This window comes from Heteronotia binoei, chromosome 8, assembly GCF_032191835.1.
Source record: "Heteronotia binoei isolate CCM8104 ecotype False Entrance Well chromosome 8, APGP_CSIRO_Hbin_v1, whole genome shotgun sequence".
In the NCBI taxonomy this organism is placed as follows: domain Eukaryota; kingdom Metazoa; phylum Chordata; class Lepidosauria; order Squamata; family Gekkonidae; genus Heteronotia; species Heteronotia binoei.
The window spans coordinates 102,616,365-102,635,143 of NC_083230.1; the positions used below are offsets into that span (position 1 = coordinate 102,616,365).

The 18,779-nt window shown below is 42.8% G+C and overlaps 1 protein-coding gene across 9 annotated transcripts in view; it reads left to right on the plus strand.

The window, feature by feature from the left end:
• WNK1 (WNK lysine deficient protein kinase 1) overlaps positions 1–15,628 on the plus strand; it is a 168,356-nt gene extending 152,728 nt beyond the window's left edge. For 6 of the 9 annotated variants that reach the window (XM_060245751.1, XM_060245755.1, XM_060245758.1 and 3 more), the window contains 5 exons: positions 692–886; positions 1,842–1,934; positions 9,428–9,469; positions 12,405–12,586; positions 12,798–15,628. In XM_060245751.1, the coding sequence (XP_060101734.1) occupies positions 692–886; positions 1,842–1,934; positions 9,428–9,469; positions 12,405–12,586; positions 12,798–13,112 (827 nt within the window). In that variant the 3' untranslated portion in view covers positions 13,113–15,628. The remainder of the gene's footprint in view (positions 1–691; positions 887–1,841; positions 1,935–9,427; positions 9,470–12,404; positions 12,587–12,797) is intronic. The other 3 variants (XM_060245756.1, XM_060245757.1, XM_060245753.1) reach the window with 2 other exon arrangements.
• The last annotated feature ends 3,151 nt before the right edge of the window (positions 15,629–18,779 follow it).

Consider the following 18,779-nt stretch of genomic DNA (forward strand, 5'->3'; position numbering starts at 1 on the left):
ACTATAGTTAAAATTCTGCAGTCTTCTGCTTTGGTATCTGAGGCTGCCTGGCCTCATCAGGCTGCCATTGAAGAGTACTAGTTTTATTTAAAAAGGTAAAGATAGTCCCCTGTGCAAGCACCAGTCATTTCACTTTTGCATTAATTTTATTCAGTCCAAGGTAGTCCAACACTATGTCCACTATGGCACACTCTCAATTGTAAGTTTCATAGAACATTTCAAATTTCATATTTATTTAGGATTTTTGGACTCTGCCTCTTCAGAGTCCTACTCAAGGCGGCTTGCAGTTAAAACAAGCCATTGGGCACAAACAGCCTAGGAACAGAAGCAGGGCATTCAAAGGTTGTTAATAGAAATGGCAGTTCTGGAAGCGCAAGAGAGTATGTGGAATGAAAAGTGGCTTTCCCTGTTTGTGTTGAGTGTGCACACAGAGAAAATGTGTGGTTTGTTTGACTGAAGATTCTCAATCAAGTACAGGAATCCTATTAAAGCTTTTCCTTTTTAGCCTGTACTTTTCTCACCCTTGATTTTCCTCTGCTCATCTTTTACTCCTTGCTGGTTTGCAGACAGAACTTCCCTAAATGTCCTGATGTGAAATGCAGAATTCCATGAGAATCTCCTTTGAGATAGGAGAACCAGGTATCCACCATGTTGTTCATGGCCTAACTTTGATTTTTTTTTTCTTCTGTAGGCAACTTGTCTGCTCAGAGTGCACCTTCAGTCTTGCCCCCACAACAGACCTTGCACCCTCCTGGCAGTGCCCCAGAGACAGGACAGAATCATCTGTTACAGCCCCTTAAACCATCGCCTTCTAGTGAGAACCTCTACTCTGCCTTTACCAGTGATGGTGCCATTTCCATACCAAGCCTTTCTGCGCCAGGCCAAGGTAAGCATCCTGTATTGGTGGCATGGAGACTGACTTGGGGGGGGGGGGGGGGAGACAGTGAATACCCTGTTGTGTTTTGGATTATTGTTTTCATAGGATGAGCCTTCCAGGCATGGCACTTTAATGGCAAGCAAAAATAATATGGCCACTTTTTGGCACCTCCTGATTAAAGAGATAAATGGAGGGTATGCAAAAGCTTACCTTGACTTAGTGGCAGTTCTGTTGAAGTCAAAAATCTTGAAAAGACAGGGCTAGGAATAAGCTTATCTTATATAAACTGGGGGCTTGTCCATCTAGCTTTATATTTATTGAGAGCTTAGTGCGGTCTCTGAACATTCTAGTTTTAACACCTCTGTGAAATCACACATTTGAATGCATTATATTCTTAGGATTAATTTCCCAATATATTAGTTCTTTTCCTCCCCACTGAAAATATCTTGGATGACTAAATTTTGGAATGGTTGTAGTTGCAGTGTATGAATTTAAGTCCAAGGGGAAGGGTAAAGAAAAGGATGCACAGAGGAAAAAAATGTCAGAAACTCGTTCTCCTCCCCCACCCCCACCCCAATCTTCTTTGCTAGAGAAGGGAAAATGTGCTCATTTCTCTCTCTCTATCTGTGTGAGCCCTACTAACCTGTGCCTCATGTATCCTTGAAGTTGTATTATATAAGTATGAGCCTTTGCTATGATTTAGATTGCTTGTGGCATGCAACCCTGTTGAATTAACAGTTGAAGACTAGATCTATTTCAGTGTAAAGAACAAACGTGATGTTTGGAAAGGGGGTGGGAGGAGCATCTTGGTTCCTTTCTTGCCTCTCCTCTATTGACCCGAGGCTTTTTCTCTTGTGTCGTGCTAATGCATTTCACCACTCCGGCCTAGAGTTTCTAACATCTTGTAGTTGTGTTCTGTCTCTTTTCTCCTTGTTCCTCCCTCCTTTTTTTGTTTTTATCACAGGCTGTGTGAAGTTTAACTGTGCATCTGAGCGGGTGACATTCAAGCCTGGTGGCAGGAGGACCCGATTTCTGAGTACGCCCTGCTTGGCTCTTTGTGTGTAACACCTTTACTCCTTCCTCGTCTTTTTGTTTTCTGCTACTTGGATCTGTTGCCATATGCTGTCCGTTCACATCTGCCTTCTTGTATTTCTCCAACCCCAGGGCTTGGCTGAGTTGCTCTTAATGTACTCTTCAGGGGATAAAAACATTCCTTTTCTAAAACGTTTATATTTTCTCTCCCCCAATCTACCAAGGTGGCAGCAAGCATTGTGTTTTAGATCATTCAGGAAGCAAGGATGCATTCTTGTGGCTCATTTGGATAGATTGCCCTATGGGAAGCAGCCTTGGGAAATGAGTAGCCAGAGGTCATGAGTATCAGGCTGGCATTTCCTAGTAGTTCACCTGAAGGCTGTGCTGCATATAATATGATCAGTTAACACAAGGATATGTCCATTGGCTTATATCCTTCACATGAAGGATATGTCCATTGACTTATAGCCTATTTGGTCTGACACTTTTTTTTTTATACTGCAGTTTCAAGCATGAGGGCACCTGCAATTCAACAAGTTACCACAAAGCGCATAGTTCTGTTTGTGTTCATGTTGGAGTCCAACTGCTTTTCCATTGTTGTACTTCAGTCTAGGATGGGAGAATCCAGACAAATGTGCTGTTGGCTGCTTTCTTTGCAAGGATAAGTTAGGGGTTGCTTAATTGGAATTGGTGTTCTTTGAGCAGTCATCTGTGCCAGTGCATAGCTTCAGTTCAAAACCTTCTAGGAGTTGCTTTTAGGCATGAAAATCCTCTCCCCTCAGGGTTAGGAGTTGCATCTTCAGGCTGTATTCTTGCCAAAAAAAGGTAATGTTTCAGGGAGGGAGAGTGGGTTGTGTGAATGCACAGATGGCTACGTGAACACTAGTTATAGGAAAGCAGCCTCTTTTTTCATTTGTGGTGTCTTTGCATCACACTGATAGGAAAATCTGCTAAAGTTACCTACCAGAAGGCGGGTACAGGTGCATTTAGAAGAAGAGAACGTTGAGCACTGCCTTGCCAAAGTACATCTCTGCTCCCACACTAACATCTCCAGACAATTTATATGTTCCCTCTCCAGAGGCAACTCAGAGTAAAAACAAAACAAAACAATAAAACACCATAAAACTATCAATATAAAAAGAAGCCATATACAGCCTAAAATGATATCTATGGAATAGTCTTCAGGCTAGACATAAAACATAGATCACTGTTGCCAGATTCAAGGATCCCTCATTTCAAGGACTGGCTTGGCTCATCAGCTGAAGAAGCTACATGCTATGAAAGAGGCTTGCGCCTCTAACTATAGTCTGGGACCGATATCGCACTCACCCTATGCCGCTCTGACGTTCCTCTTTTCAGCACGGCGTCCTTCTGATTTCCCACTATCTGCCCCGGGACTTCACCTTGCATCGCTGTTTTTGCTTGGCAAAACACGGTTTCTCTTTGCCTCGCAAAAACGGCAACACAAACTGAAGCCCTGGGGCAGAAGGACACCGCGCTGAAAAGAGGAACATCAGAGCGGTATAGGGTGAGTGCAAAATAGGTCAAAAATTCAGCAGTCTTTCCAGGCTCCTTCAGGCTGATTCCTCAACCCTTGAACTACAGTGTTATTGATAAACAGCACTTCAGTCTTGTCTGGGCTTAGGTTTTTGTCCTTTCTTTGGACCCAAATAGTGCAGGAAGAAGTCTGACTGGTTCCTGAATGAAGCAGTTCTGAGCTGTTGGTGTTAGAAGAAATGCAGAAGCCAGTGTTACTAGCCAGAGCTACCTCTTGAATCTGTTTCTATTAATTCATATGAGATAGAACATAGGGCAAGTACTTCCATATTTCTTTGTGGCAGTGAGGTTAGTAAAGGAGATCAGTGCTGATCTTTGACATAAATCAGTCGTTCACTCATGCACTGCAAGAAGAACCCTAACCCTCTTTGAGAGAGTGGCACTGCTTCTGTTGCAACATGGAGAGTGGCTTTTGAGAAAGGAGGCCAAGGCTAGGTTGTAGAGTACAATGAGGAAAGCGGAGCAAACTCAGTAGAATACCCCACCTTGGTATGAGGAAAGAGGTGGTGGATGTAGCTTTCCAAGATGGCAGGTGATCAGGGCTTTTTTTGTCATGAACTCCTTTGCATATTAGGCCACACCCTCCTGGTGTAGCCAATCCTCCTGGAGCTTACAGTAGGTCCTGTACTAAGAGCCCTGTGAGCTCTCAGAGGATTGGCTACATCAGGGATGTGTGGCTTAATATGCAAAGGAGTTCCTGCTACAAAAAAAGCCCTGCAAGTGATAGTGATAAGTGTAGGACAGCTAGGGAGGAGAAGGGAAGGTCAAACCTAAAGAATCTCCAGTTAGAGGCTCCAGATGACTTGGAACATTGAGAGATAGTCTGAAGCCTGGGAGAAGGAAGAAGATTTGTGTGGTGTAGAAGAGAAGGACCAATGTGATGAAGGCTGATCCAAGGAGGAGCCAGAACCATTGCTTCTTGGTCTTGTAAATGGCAGATATGAAGCCTGTGGAGTGAGCAACTGACTTGAGCTTTTTGCCTCTCTCTTCTGTGCTTTAAACCTTGCTGCTGAGCAAGGCTTCTCCTTCTCCAAAGGACAAATCCTGTATTCTTGCCTGAGGCTTAGGAGTCAGTGCAGTGCAACTCAGCTAGGCAATAATGTCTTGGAACAACAGTAGTGACTCTATGAGCTGCAGTTGGCCAGATGATCAGAGGTGATTATCTTGATAAGATGCAGAATATCAGTATTGAAGACTTTCACCATTTCTTTCATGTCTGCAGGTAGATGTTCAAGAAAAAATATTACTATCTTGCCAAACAGGCAAGATAACTGGCTGCCTTCAGGGACAGTACAGCCAATGAATACAACACATTATTTGTGCTATCCAGTTTTCTTCCCCCTCTTTATTCATAGGAGCAGAGTGGGGTGTTTGTCTTCATTTGCCCTGGGAAGTCTCTGCTGCAGTGGAATTGGGGAAAGGATGGGCAGAGAGAAAGTTTTACTACAGCTTCTAAAGTCACTCTCCTGTTGAATCTTGTACAGGCTCTCTAGTTTCTTCAGTGTGAGAGGTGCAAAAAGTTTACTTTTTTCCCAGGAGTGTGTTGTCATCTAGACCAACATAAGGAGAGTGGATAATGTGTCAGGCTTTCACAGTCCAGCCTCTGTGAGCTGATGCACTGTGTGCTGTAGTTCTGAAGATGGTTTTATCTCCAGTCCCAGAGAGGCGGCCATCTGAATCAACAGCTCTTTGTACATCCATATATATTTGGGGGATGGAGCTTTGGCATCTGACTCTTGAGTATTCTACATCAAGCCTTGCCTGATGCAACAGAGTCTGCAGAATTATCATCATTCTCCTCAATATTTCAAGAGAAGATGAAGCTGGGGTGTTTGGAGGGACGATAGGCAGCTGATGGTGGCTCTTGTGATGGGAGGAGTTGCTGAACGGGGACAGTAGGAATCAGTACTGCTGTTGTAGCAAGGTGCAGCTGTGGGGAAAGTAGCATGCACTGCCATTTGGGCCAAGGGATGCACCATTGCTCCAGAGAGAGAAGTCAGCATAGATGGAGGTTGGTGAGATACTGTGGCTGACCATATTACCAGTTGGTGTCAATCAAGTGCTAGAGACCAAGTCAAAAGCTGTGTACAGTGTGTGCTAGTGTCAAAAGCTGTAGAGTGGGTGATGCCTGTAACAGGTAATCAGGTATTGTGCTGTTTCTTTATGAACTCTGTGATCTTAGTAGAAAGGGGGATAGCAACTGGCAGTGGGTTGAAACTAATCCCATGGGGCTGGATCAGTTATTCCTAGGCTGCTGATGCTGGTTCAAGGAGTCTGGTGATGGAACATTTGGAAGAGCTTGTGATCTGATCATAGTGGGTCAGGATGAGGTGGCTGGAGAATATTCATGAAGAGTCTGGATTTCAGAAAATGATTCCAGTAGTTTGACTCCTGATAATTTGCTTTGTGCTGTGGCAGTATCATAATTTAATCCTGTCAGCAGAAGATGTTCTTGTGACCAAGATGGTCTTTTCACGACTGGTTCTGATAGCATTGGAAAATGTTAATTTGCCAACCCAGACATCAGCCATGTAGAAATATATCTGCTTGTTATCAGTTTGTTGGCCATTGCCTTAAAGGCTGCAGGAACACTCTCCCAGAGAGCAGCCTAGAAGAGAAAAGAAGGGCAGATGACACTGTGTGCACTCACGAAAACCACAACAAAATATCTAGGACTCTGAGAGTGGTCCCAAATGCTGCTATGGTGAATGAAACAGAATAAAGCAGGAAGACTCAGCTCTTCCCTCATGGGCATGCACAGTCATGGCTTTCTGAGGGTAGAGAATTTTCACATCTGAACACTAAATATAGAAGTTTTGAATCTGAAACTAGGTGCAAAGCCTGTAAGTGTGATGCAAAGAGACAATGAAGAATATTTCATTTATCTCAGCTCCCGTCGCCCATTTTAACTTTCTGATACAGGAAAGCTTCATAATGTCCTGCCCTGTGATTAAAATGGAAGGCAGATTAAAACAGCTGTTCATACAGATATATCTGACTTGGGGGTAGATGTGACTAAAGCCAGTACAGATTTGTGAACAGTGCCAGTTCCCGCAGACATGCTTGTGTACATGGGAAGTTGGCAACCATGTGGAGAATGTCTTCCAGATAATGAAGATAGGAAAGATATAGTTATAATCCTTTAACTGGTATTAAGATGCTTGCAACCTATATATGTCCTGTGCAAATTCTACCAGCATCATCTCATCTTCATTAATTTCATTTCTAAACCACACTTTTCCTTCAAGGAACTCAGGACAGCCTGTGTGGTTCTTCCTTCTTCCCTTTCATCTTCACAACAACCCCATGAAGTAGGCTAGGACAAGAGACAATTACTGGCCCTTGGACAACTACTGATTTTTTCATAGCTGAGTGGTGCATCAGCCTGGGTCTCCCCGTTTTAGGTTGTATACATTAACTTGGGGCTCCCAGCCTCTTTTTTTAGCCTGTGGGAGCCTTTGAAATTATGACACAGAGTGGTGGGTGTAACCACAAAATAGCTGCTGTAGGATGTGGACCCAGCCAAAAATTCAGAGAAAGCCCAAGTGGAGTCAAGAGGAGTAATTTAAGAAAATAGGAATGAGAGGAGGAATAAATCCATCACCATTGGCAGCTGCTGCAGAAACGCTATCTTAATCTGCACAGCCAGTCAGAAGCCTTGCTGGGCAGGAGCCCCACCTGGCTTCACCCACTTTCTAAAAGCACTTCAAGGGCATCAGGAAAGGTGTCAGCTGGCACCATGCCAACCACAGATGCCATGTCAGGGGCCCCTGCCTAACAGTTACACCAGCCTGAATCTCATGTTCTTGTTCTGCAGACTATTTTGATAAGCTTTTTTGGCTATTTAACATCATCTTACTTCTGAAGGAGTTATGTTTCAAGAACTGTGACGTATCTCAACTTTAGCTAAATAGATTAACGTTATAGTTGAGCTCTGAGAACAGCTTTTGGAAAGTCTGGTCTTCCAGCTTCTGCTATCAACTTGAATGAGCTATATATAGATAGGGCCTTGACATGTGCTTAAGGTTGAATAGGTGGATTTCATGTCTGACTTCCTGCATTTGAATTAGATATGTGTTTATGAGGCAGGCAGAACATTCTTTCCTAGGTGTGATAACAAATGCGGCTGTTCCTCTCATATGGCCAGATAATGCAAATGCGGCTGTTCCTCTCATATGGCCAGATAATGCAAATGTGCTAATTAAGAGCATCTGTCAATGTAGTACACCAAGCAGCAGCTCAGCCAGGCCGGGGATTTTTCTGTCTGTCACCCGTGAGCAAAGCAGCAGTTTCCAAGGACAGCTGCAATGGGAATAATGATACAATCCAATTTGGTTTCTGGGAAGTTGAACTATCACCGTTAAAGAGTTAACTTAGTACCATTAGACTTCGTTAGGCTTGCTTTTCGGTTACCAAGAACATGGAATTCTCCTACTCTAGGCTTCCTGAAAGCAGAAGTTCTGGTACAGTTAACTTAAGGCACAGAGAAAGGATTCTGCAAATAATGGCTCAGTTAAGGTAGTGCCAATAGTTAGAATATCCTGAGAAGTGTTAAACAGTAATTAATGATAAACCAGGGAGAACAGGTGTTTCTGAATCTGGTGTTGTCTTGCCAGACAGTTAATGGCAAAGATGTGGCTGATTCATGTGGTGTTTTAAAACACACTGTTTTAAAGTATGCATCATTTTTGAGACTACAAGAAGCTCATTTTGTGACATCATCCTGATGAGGTGACATAGGAAAATGATGATTGGGGCCTGTAGACACAACCTCAACTGCTCCCTTATTTTATTGCAGCTATCCTGTAAATGTGGGCATTGCTTGTGAAAGCACGGCTTGGCTTGATGCTGAGTTTGTTTACGGGTTTTGTTTCCATGGGGGAAATTTTCGTCCCTTGTTATACATTAGGAAGCTGAGCTCAATAACAGACATATTTCTCTGTATAGCTGGAGAAAAAGCAGAAGAGGTTCAGCAGGTATGTTCCTATTTCTGGTGGCACTGAAATTCCAGGAAATAGTTAGCTGGGCTTTTAGCCAGCAAAATGTGCATCTGCAACCTTAATAGCCCAGATCAGCCTTGTCAGAGCTTGGAAGCAAAGACAAGTTGACCAGAGTCAGTTCTTGGATGAGAGACCACCAAAGAAATTTGAGGCTTCTGAGTGAAGGAAGGCCACCTCTGCAGGCCATCTCTGCTCATCTTTTTGCTTGTGACTTGATGGCACATTCTGCCTTTATTGTGCATCAGCTTTTCAGTTTGGGCTTGTCTTGTCTTCCAAGTCTTAATTGGATTGAATTTTTGTTCTCCCAAAGCCAGGAATAGAAACTGAACTCATCAGAAGTGTAACCCAAGTGGTTTGGCTATCTGAATCAAAGGCCCTAATGATGGGTTAGGTGACTAAGCCCCAGTCTTAATAATCTGAGAAATAGAGGAATATGTAACAAAATATGAATATTAATTTACTTCCTTCAATTGGATGCCACCATTGTGTTCCCTTTTTTTTCTAAAACATTTATGCTTCCCTTCCACCTGATCAAGGTCCCCAAGGTGAGGAACATAAAAAACATTTAAACCATGTAAAATATGTTTAAAATTATAAAACAGTTCAATAAAAACTTAACACACTAGTAGGAGGAAGTAGGGCCAGTGAACATTATTGGGGGTATGCCAAACAAAACAAAAGTCTTCACTTGCTGGTGAAAGACATCAGTAGAGGGAGACAGACTAATCTCCCTGCGGAGGGAGATTTAAAGTTTTGGTGCTGTGACTGAGAAGGCCCTTTCTTGGATCACCACCCATCCAGCCTCAGACAGAGCAGCTCCTGAAAGAGTCACAGTGTCACCAAAGGAATAGTACATTGATGTGGCCTCCCTGCTTTTGCACCAGGCTTTCATGCTGTTTGCTTGACACTAAATGTTTCTCACTGGTTCTCTTTAACAAATTGCTTTCTCTTTGTGCTTCAGGGAAGATGGTGAAAAAAGTCTGCCCTTGCAACCAGCTCTGTAGTAATTATTGCATTTTGGTTATTTCTGAACTCTGACTGCCAATGCCAAGTTGCTGTTTTGAGTTTTCTGAAGCCTAACCTCCCTGAATCTGTCTTGAGCACAGCATGTTTTGTCTGTCTCTGTTATCTCTTCCAATGTGTGTGGCTGCACTAACATGGCACTAGGCCTGGACACCATGTGACTGCTGAGGGTTGCTAGAAAGTCCTGTTGCAACTGTCAGCCTAGCCTCTCTGGAATTCCTTGCTGACGAGTAGTGATCTTCAAATCTGTATTTGCACCAGCAATGTGTAGCATCTTGGGCTGGGATGAACAATCTCTCTTTATGTGGGTTATTTGCTTATGATGACCACCCTGAAGGGGGGTTGGCTATTCAGCACTTTAGAGAGTTGTAGACAGTGCTTCCATAGCTTAAAGAAGGAAGACAAGCACACAGATGTCCACAGTGTACCTGCAACATGGGAAAAGGAGCCATCATTGGCAAGATTATCAATAGAATGTGTTGATGGTAACCTACCTCTGAAACAAATTGGTGGAATTAAAACAGAGGGTTGCATGATAGGGCCCTAGGCCTTGAGATAAACCCCTGTTTTTGTTATGTGGTATAAAGAACAACAAAATTAAAAAGCTTAATGTTTGCTGTGACTGAGCAAGATTAGAGGGACTTTTCCATGGCCACTGATCTAGGCAAATATCAGACTCTTCTTGATGGCTTAGTAGTTCTCAGAAATCCATTCTTACCAGACCAGAGACAAGGGAAAGAGGTGACTTTCCAATATAGCTTGTAAACTCTCCCTCTGCATATTTGTCTCAGCTTATCAACAACTTTGAAAAGAAACAAATTCAAGCATTAAAATATTGTCTCTCACTCTGGGACTTCTTGACTATTACAGAAAATTAATTTCTCCTTTATCTGCCAGATACTATTTTTGAAGGTAGCTAAGAGATGCCAACAATATAGAGGTGGTTTTATTGATTTTTCTGGTTTTTATAAATGCCCAGCAAGCGGAATGGAGTTTCTGGCCATCAGGAAGGGACTGAGGATTTACAATACTGGTCCTTGCACAGAATTTTTAACTGCAGAATGCACCAATTCCCCCCCCCCCACCCCCCACCACAGATCTTGCGTGAAGGTTTTTGTTCATTTGTTTTTGGATTCTTTTGGTCACTGTTGCCTGTGTCTGTACTAGTTATTTTCTTGCTTGTTTTTTATGAGATGCATGTGCACGTATTTGTGTGTGTGCGCTTCAGTTCTGCTTGTATCACTTGCTTGAGATGTATTATATCACAGAGAGGAATTTCCTTTGCATGTTACACATTTATGATCATCTTATTGTTGGCCTCCTCCTCACCTGGGCAAAAGACTCTCTTCTTTCCTTTCACTTCCTTGCATTTCTGCACGTGGCAGATTAACACTAGCATTTAGCACTGGGTGGATGGGGTGGGCTTTTTGCCACCTGAATGAGTGCTGTTTCTGCTTGTTCACATTTCATACTGCAGTGGCACCTTGCTCAGTTGCTGTAACTGAGGGGCAGATTAGATGCAAGATGGACTATCCATGATAAGGTTCGCCTACACTTTAGCTGCAGCAAATGGCTGCTCTGAAAACTGGGGAAAGGGTCAGGGGGTGGGTGCTCTTTCCTCCTTCCCCAGTCCTCAAAGCAGATTATGAGCTACCAATTAGTTTGAAAGCAACACTACATGAGATCTTGATTTTGGATTTCTGTATTGCATCTGGTTTGACCCTAGTAAAGTCTTATTTGACCTGGATTCAGGGAGGCCGTTTTTCCTCTCACAAGCAGGCCTCCAAAATTCTGTTGCTGGTAACTACTACTTCATTCCTAACAACAACGTCACGCTCCTAAGCAGCAGGGATGAATTACCAGAGTTTATGAATGTTAATTTTGTACAAGGAGGCCTTGGTTCATTCTTGTCAGGGTTTTGTTTTGGGGTTTTTAAAAAAGTTTCAATTAGAATACATTTTCTTCATTAGTTTTAGAAGCAAGTTATCTGAACTTACTGTTATCTCCTGCTAGTTTAACGAGTGTTCAGAATTTGGTCAAATATTCTTCCTGTGTTGAATGGGAAGAACTTCCAGAGGACTGGGGGTTTATTCCTGATGAGTATATTTGGACTGCATGTCAGGCTTCCCCAGCTAAGGCTTCCTTTGTAGTCTTCAGCAACACATTTGCCTTAGTGGCTCCAATAGAGTTTTTAATAAGTGGGGAATAATGTCCTACGTTGGCTCTCAGTATTGGTGAATTCTTGCATTGAATTTACCAATTCTCGAATAAGTTATGTGGAAGCCAAAGCTTTTAAAAAATCATTTCACTATTCCACTACGTTTGTCACTGAACAGCCATCGGCAGGAATTTAGATGCTGTGATCTTGGTGGACGTTAAACCCGCAGGTTCCTTAATACATCCTCACCAGATGATTGCTGCCAGTAATACAAATGTTTTTTTCCTGCCTTGAGCCCCTGGGGCTCCATATACTCTAGCTGCAGATTGGAGCAGCAGTCCATGCTGAGAGTACTTCCTCCTGCTCCATTGAGTGGGCAGAGTTGGCGAAGGCATTAATCCCATATAATAAGTGCTTGTTAACTTGATGCAGTATAAACTATTCATCATGTCATTAATACCAAAAGCTAATTCACTCCCCAATGGAAAATGGCAACTTTACTGAGCACCCACTGCCCTAGAAAATAACACACAATCACATAATTAACCTAATAAGAGAGAGAGAGAGAGACTGCTAGCTGAGCCCTTAAAGCCCTTCCTCTCCATTGAGTCTTAGTGTTGAACTGCAGAATTCATGTGCATGGCTTTTTAAATATCTTGCTCTCTCCTGTTTTCCATCTTAGCTTTAGTTTTGGTGGCCTTTAGGAAAACAAGAATCAAGCCAGACTTCCTGGACAGTGCTTGCTTTGTCATTTCAGGGACCAGCAGCACTAATACAGTGGGAGGTACAGTGAACAGCCAGGCACCTCAGTCTCAGCCGCCTGCCTCTAGCCGGAAGGGGACCTTTACAGATGACTTGCACAAGCTAGTGGACAACTGGGCTCGTGACGCCATGAACCTCTCTGGCAAGAAAAGCAGCAAGGGTCATAATAATTATGAGGTAAGTTCTTGTCGTGCATTAATGCTGCATATCACTGATGAATCCTTGGTTATCATGGTGAGGCACATAAGTCACACAAGCTTGTGCAACAGAAGGATCTGTTTCATGAGAAGGCTCATGAAACAATATCAAGGTACAGAGCAGACTCTGAAGAGAATACTTTGCTAGCAGCTCTCGAATAACTTCTTTTGGGGGCTGCGTTTTGTTTCAGGGCCCGGGAATGGCGAGGAAATTCTCTGCACCAAGCCAGCTCTGCATCTCGATGACATCCTCTCTTGGTGCTACACCCATCTCTGCAGCGTCAGCTACCTCCCTAGGTCACTTCACAAAGGCCATGTGCCCCCCTCAGCCGTACGGTTTCCCAACAGTGCCCTTTGTAGCTCCCTGGAGTGGGACAGGTGGTCCAGCACCGCAGCCTATAGGCCAATTTCAGCCTGTTGGAGCTGCCTCATTGCAAAGCTTCAACATCAGCAACTTGCAGAAATCTATCAGCAACCCCCCAGGCTCTAATCTGCGGACCACTTAATGAGACCCAGACACGCTGCTGGGTAGAACTTGGGGGGAGATGGGGCCCTGAACCAACAAGTAGGCTGCAATGAACTGGCTATTAGTGCCCAAAGGGGGATGAATTCCTACTCTAACCATTGCTCTTTGCTCTCAGTAAGAAAAGCCCCCCATTCTGAAGATGGGGAGAAGGGTGATCAGGATCTTCCATGACGGGACATGCTTCCTCTTGTTCTTGTATGTGGCAAAGTATGTAACGATGGAAGTCACCAAGCAAACCAGTGGCCTCTTGTAAAGCTCCTTGGGTTTAAGAGGCTGAATCCACAGTGGGTTGAGAGGAGAGAATTGCTGTTTGTTCTAGCATGAATCTTTAGTATGCTGTTTGTCTTGCTCTGAGGAATCAAGCTTAGGGAAAAGCTATCCATGTTTCCATCTTGTCTCTCCCTTCCCGCAAACCATCACACCAGAGTTCCTGAGATGATGGGGCACAGAGGTGGACTTGCAGAACAGCCCATGCTTTGAGATAGGTCATTACTGCTTTAAAGTTAAAAGATTTTAACAGCTTTGACTGCAGCATTAGAGCAATTTAAAATTGTTTAGAAGATAAATTTTTTAAAAGTTCCCTGCGGACATGTACTTACCATCAGTTTTGATGTGGAAACACTGTGATATATAAATGTTGTTGGACAACAGTAGTTTAAAAATGAGTGGAGTATAGAGGGTTAAACAGTTAAAAGGAAAAAAATGGGAAAAAAGCTAGCTATATCCTGATACTTATTGGAGACACTTTAACTTTTTTCCTTTGTATTTTCATTGTATTAGATAAATGTGAATGTATAATTGTATAAATTAATGTACTTGAATACTTGTCTGTTCTCCCAGTATGCTTGCTGGATATTTTAGTGCCTTGGACTTTTATTGCTTCTGCGGTTAGCATCACCATCCCAGCAGACTTTAGACAGGCAGAGAGAAATGGAGGTTATTTGGACATAGTCACTGGAATACCAAAGGGTTAACACATTGGATGCTTATACTGTAATAGTGTCTAGAGTAGGTGTTGGATGGGGAGCTACTGCAGCTGTATGTTGGAAGAGTAAAGTATGGAGTGAAGGGGGAACATGAGGTTGATGACACAATGGCTATGTGGGTTTAATGTGGGAATGCTAAAATGAATATGTGACCAGAGTAAAAGCTGGGCTGGAATAAAACAGAGGGAACAGGGAGGAAGCGCTTTTTTTTTTTTTAAACCCGCATGAAAGGGTCAGTTCCTGTGGGTGGTTTGCCTTTTAAGCTTGATGTAGTAAAGGTTTTGCAGGTGGGGGAAATAAGGTTGATGTAAAATGGTTGGAATTATAACTCTGGGAAGGGAGAGTGTCTGCTGGGATTCCCCTCCCCCTTTAATTCAGTCCACAAAAGCCAGGAGCAGAACTTCCTGGTACAATATCCATTGCCAATGATGGATACACTTGAAACAGCCAGCATAAAAAAAAATGCTCTGTCTTTATAATTTTGTTCCATGTCTAAAGGACTTAAAACTGGTACCAGGACTGTAACTAACTGTTGCCTTCTAGTAGACGTACTGTATCTCCTACTTGCCACTCGCCACCGCCTTTCTAACGTAAAATACTGGTTCCCTATTCAAACAAAATACTGCAGCCAGCTAGTATTACTCTCTGTTGCTGCAGCAGGCTGCAAAGGGTCAAAGTAGTTCTGCTTTGTACTTGGGAGCAGCTTTGCTGCTGGTCTGGAAGTCTACTAGGGAGGTTTTGAACTTCCTGAAGTTCCTCTGAGGTTGCAGGAGGGTTGTTCTTTCTGTACTTAGTTCACTCTTCCCTCAAACCACATGCACAGGTTTTTCTTTCCTTTCACCTCGTTGACGTTTACAGTTGTGTTGTCACAAAGGGCAGGTTTGGGGCATGTGGGCCAGATAGCAAAAGAACGAAGTCTGGGGACTTGAGGAGAAAAAGCTTGGAGGGTGCGGGAATGGGGCTTCCCGCAGAGGAAATGAAATGAAAAGCTTTGTGAAGGCACAAAATGAGGTCGATGTGCAGAAAGAACAAAGGAGCAATAAGGAGATACCACTTCACAGCAGAGGGACTGGTCAGCTGAGTGTTGCACAAGGGTGGTATTTTGGTTTAAGGTGCTTGAGGTCGGGTTTTCACTTAGTTATGCAAGAGCTGGTTCTATTTACCATTGATTACCCTCCTGTGGATGAAAAAACTGAGGTCTAGAGGAATAAACTAATGCTACTGAACTGTTAAATTATTTTGTGTTAATATTACACTTTGAGTACCTTTTTCCACAAGATCTGTTTCTGAATTACAGATGTTTTCTTTACATTATTTAACAATGTACACTGTAAAAAAAAAGAAATAAAATGAATTCAAACCTTGGGCTTCCCTGGCCGTAGTTAATGGTATGTTTTGCACTAAATCCAGGCATTGCGCTTCCTGTATGATTGCGCTTTGTGCTGCAGTTTGTTACCTTCTTTGTAGATATTTAATGAAATCATTCAAATAAACCAAACCTGCTTTTGTTGAGCTGTGTTTTTTTCCCCCACCCATTCCCGGTCGGCTTTTTCTTCCAGTGAACTCGTGTTACAGTAACCATGCATACAGTGGAGTGGTACAGGCATCAACCAGTCATCACAGTGCTACTCACTACTTCAGTTTCTAGTATTGAGAAATGTTGGACAGTATCCAACCAGAGCAAATTACTTAGGATCACTGAAAAAAGTGTGCCAGGGAAAGCTGAATTCTGTGGCCTGTAAAAATGAAGGTATATTTGCATAAATCTGGCTTTGCTAGTTCAGGAGAGATGCAAGATATTGACAGCCAGGCCACCAGTTGCATCATACCTTATTCAGTCACACACCAGGCAGGCATTCCTGTTCACTTTCAGATGGGAAAAAAATGAAAGACACGATTCCTAGAAAACTCTATTGTGTGCTTAGTACTGCAAAAGAACATAACAGAAGTCATGTTGGATTAGGCCAACGGCCATCCAGTCCAACACTCTGTGTCACAGTGGCCAAAAAACCGAAGTGCCATCAGGAGGTCCACCAGTGGGGCCAGGACACTAGAAGCCCTCCCACTGTGCCCCCCAAGCACCAAGAATACAGAGCATCACTGCCCCAGGCAGAGTTCCAACAATACACTGTGGCTAATAGCCACTGATGGACCTCTGCTCCATATGCTTATCCAATCTCTTATTGAAGCTGTCTATGCTTGTAGCCACCACCACCTCCTGTGGCAGTGAATTCCATGTGTTAATCACCCTTTGGGTGAAGAAGTACTTCCTTTTATCAGTTCTAATCCAGCTGCTCAGCAATTTCATTGAATGTCCACAATTTCTTATATTGTGAGAAAGGGAGAAAAGTACTTCTTTCTCTGTCCCATGCATAATCTTGTAAACCTCTATCATGTCACCCCTCAATTGATGTTTCTCCAAGCTAGAGTCCCAAGCATTTTAATTTTTCTTCATAGGGAAAATGTTCCAACCCTTTAATCATTCTAGTTGCCCTTTTCTGCATTTTTTTCCAATGCTATAATATCTTTAGAGGTGCAGTGACCACAATTGTACACAGTATTCCAAATGCGGCCTCACCATCGATTTATACAAGGGCATTATGACACTGGCTGATTTGTTTTCCAATTCCCTTCCTAATAATTCCCAGCATGGCGTTGGCCTTTTTTATTGCAGTCACACACCGTCTTGACATTTTCAGTGAGTTATCTACCATGACCCCAAGATCTCTCTCTTGGTCAGTCTCTGCCACTTCACTTCCCATCAACTTGTACTTATAGTTAGGATTTTTGGCCCCAATGTACATTACCTTGCACTTGACCACTTTGAACCTCATTTGCCACATTGATGCCCACTCGCCCAGCCTCGACAGATCCCTTTGGAGTGCTTCACAATTCTAATTCTCACCACCCTGAACAATTTAGTGTCATCCACAAACTTAGCCACTTCATTGCTTACTCCCAACTCCAAATCATTAATGAACAAGATAAAAAGCATTGGACCCAGTACTGAACCCTGCAGCACCCCACTACTTACCACCTTCCACTGTGAAAATTGCCCATTTATACTCATGTCTCTTTCTGAATGTTTGCAGACACACAGCCCTGCTACTCTTGTAAGAAAAAAATTAGACAAACCCAGTCCAAAGATGTTTGTTTCTATTACTTGAATGATTGATATTGTACCTCCCTAAACATTTCTTTGGCGATATAGATTTAATCTTCACGTTGGCTATTGGATGATCTAAAGTACTTGCTTGTAAGCTTGTCTAAATAATAATACACAGTGAAGCATGGGCTCTGTTGCTGTTCAACTTCCTCTGAGAGAAGGTTCACTTAGCTTACATTCAAGGCAGTGAATAGGATCTTAGGGAAGCATGCTCATGGTACTGAAAGCAAACAAGTTATGCCGAAAGGCATCTGACTGTCAGTAGCAGAGGAGAGGCAGTGTAAAAATCTGGACTGGGGTGATTGTTCCAATCAAAGAATCATGCCCTTTCTGCATGGTAGGGACTCCATGACAGGGTCTTTAGGATGACTCAGCACTGAAAGGAGTTTCTCAGGTGTGGAAGGGAAGAAAGATCATACTTGATATTTTGGTCTTTTTATTACTACTATTAGTATGTAAAAACCAGGGTATTATTCAAACTTTCATTTCATAGTCCTTAAATTAGCACATTATCAGAATCTCAATATGTATCTCAGATACCGACACTTTTAAAGCAGCACATGAAGGCTATGCTACCCTTTGTATAGTTCCAGTTGCTACACATACCAGGAATGGAATAGGCTATATAGTAGCCAAAACCCTTCCTATAGTGTCACTGATAAGTCAACTAAAGGGCTACTTGATTACTGAAGATTAAAACTGGCTAAAATATGTAGTGCTAGTTCCAAAAGAATAAGGGGTGGAAGGACAATGCATGTAACTGTCTTGGTTGTAAAGCCTTAGGAGTGTGATGATAAAGGCAGCTTTGTATATTTCAAATATTGCAAAAGATAAGAGTGCAGTCTACCCCCAACCCCTCCCCCAAACAGAGCACACTGCTGTGATTAGGAAGTAGTTACAGCAGTCTTGAAATAATGTTCTAAAAAGTTGGAGGCCCATTAGACATACCGATGTTGGATGCAATTTTGACATTCCATTCCTTCTTCCATTATTCTCTAAACCCTCAGTAATACTCTAAATTAACCCAAACACTACCTAATAACTAAAATATGCTTCAACAGCAACAGTCGTTTGACCACATACCTGTGAAGTCCCCCAAGTTAGAAGACTTCAGCCGGATCTGTAGGTGGTCAGGTTTTCTGGCTTTGGTCACCTGACAGGGAATAGCCAGTTTGCTGTTATAGTGATGATTCCCTATGGACAGGTTTGCACAACTGAACAACCTCTACCTGATGTTTTGACCATTTCCTAGGACTCTATGGTGCATTATGGTTTTAGGGATATGATTGTGGTAATACTTTGGAACAAGGACAGCATCCATTCACAAATGAAAAGGTTCAGCTTGGCCCACATAAGTTTTTAACAATGGCCCATTGTTCAGATTCTCCGGCAGTAAAGAAGGGAGAAGCCATTTCTCATATTACTTTGAGACAAAAATCATCCCTGAGACAGTCATGTCCACAAGAAGGTTATAAATGTAACAATGTACTTCAAG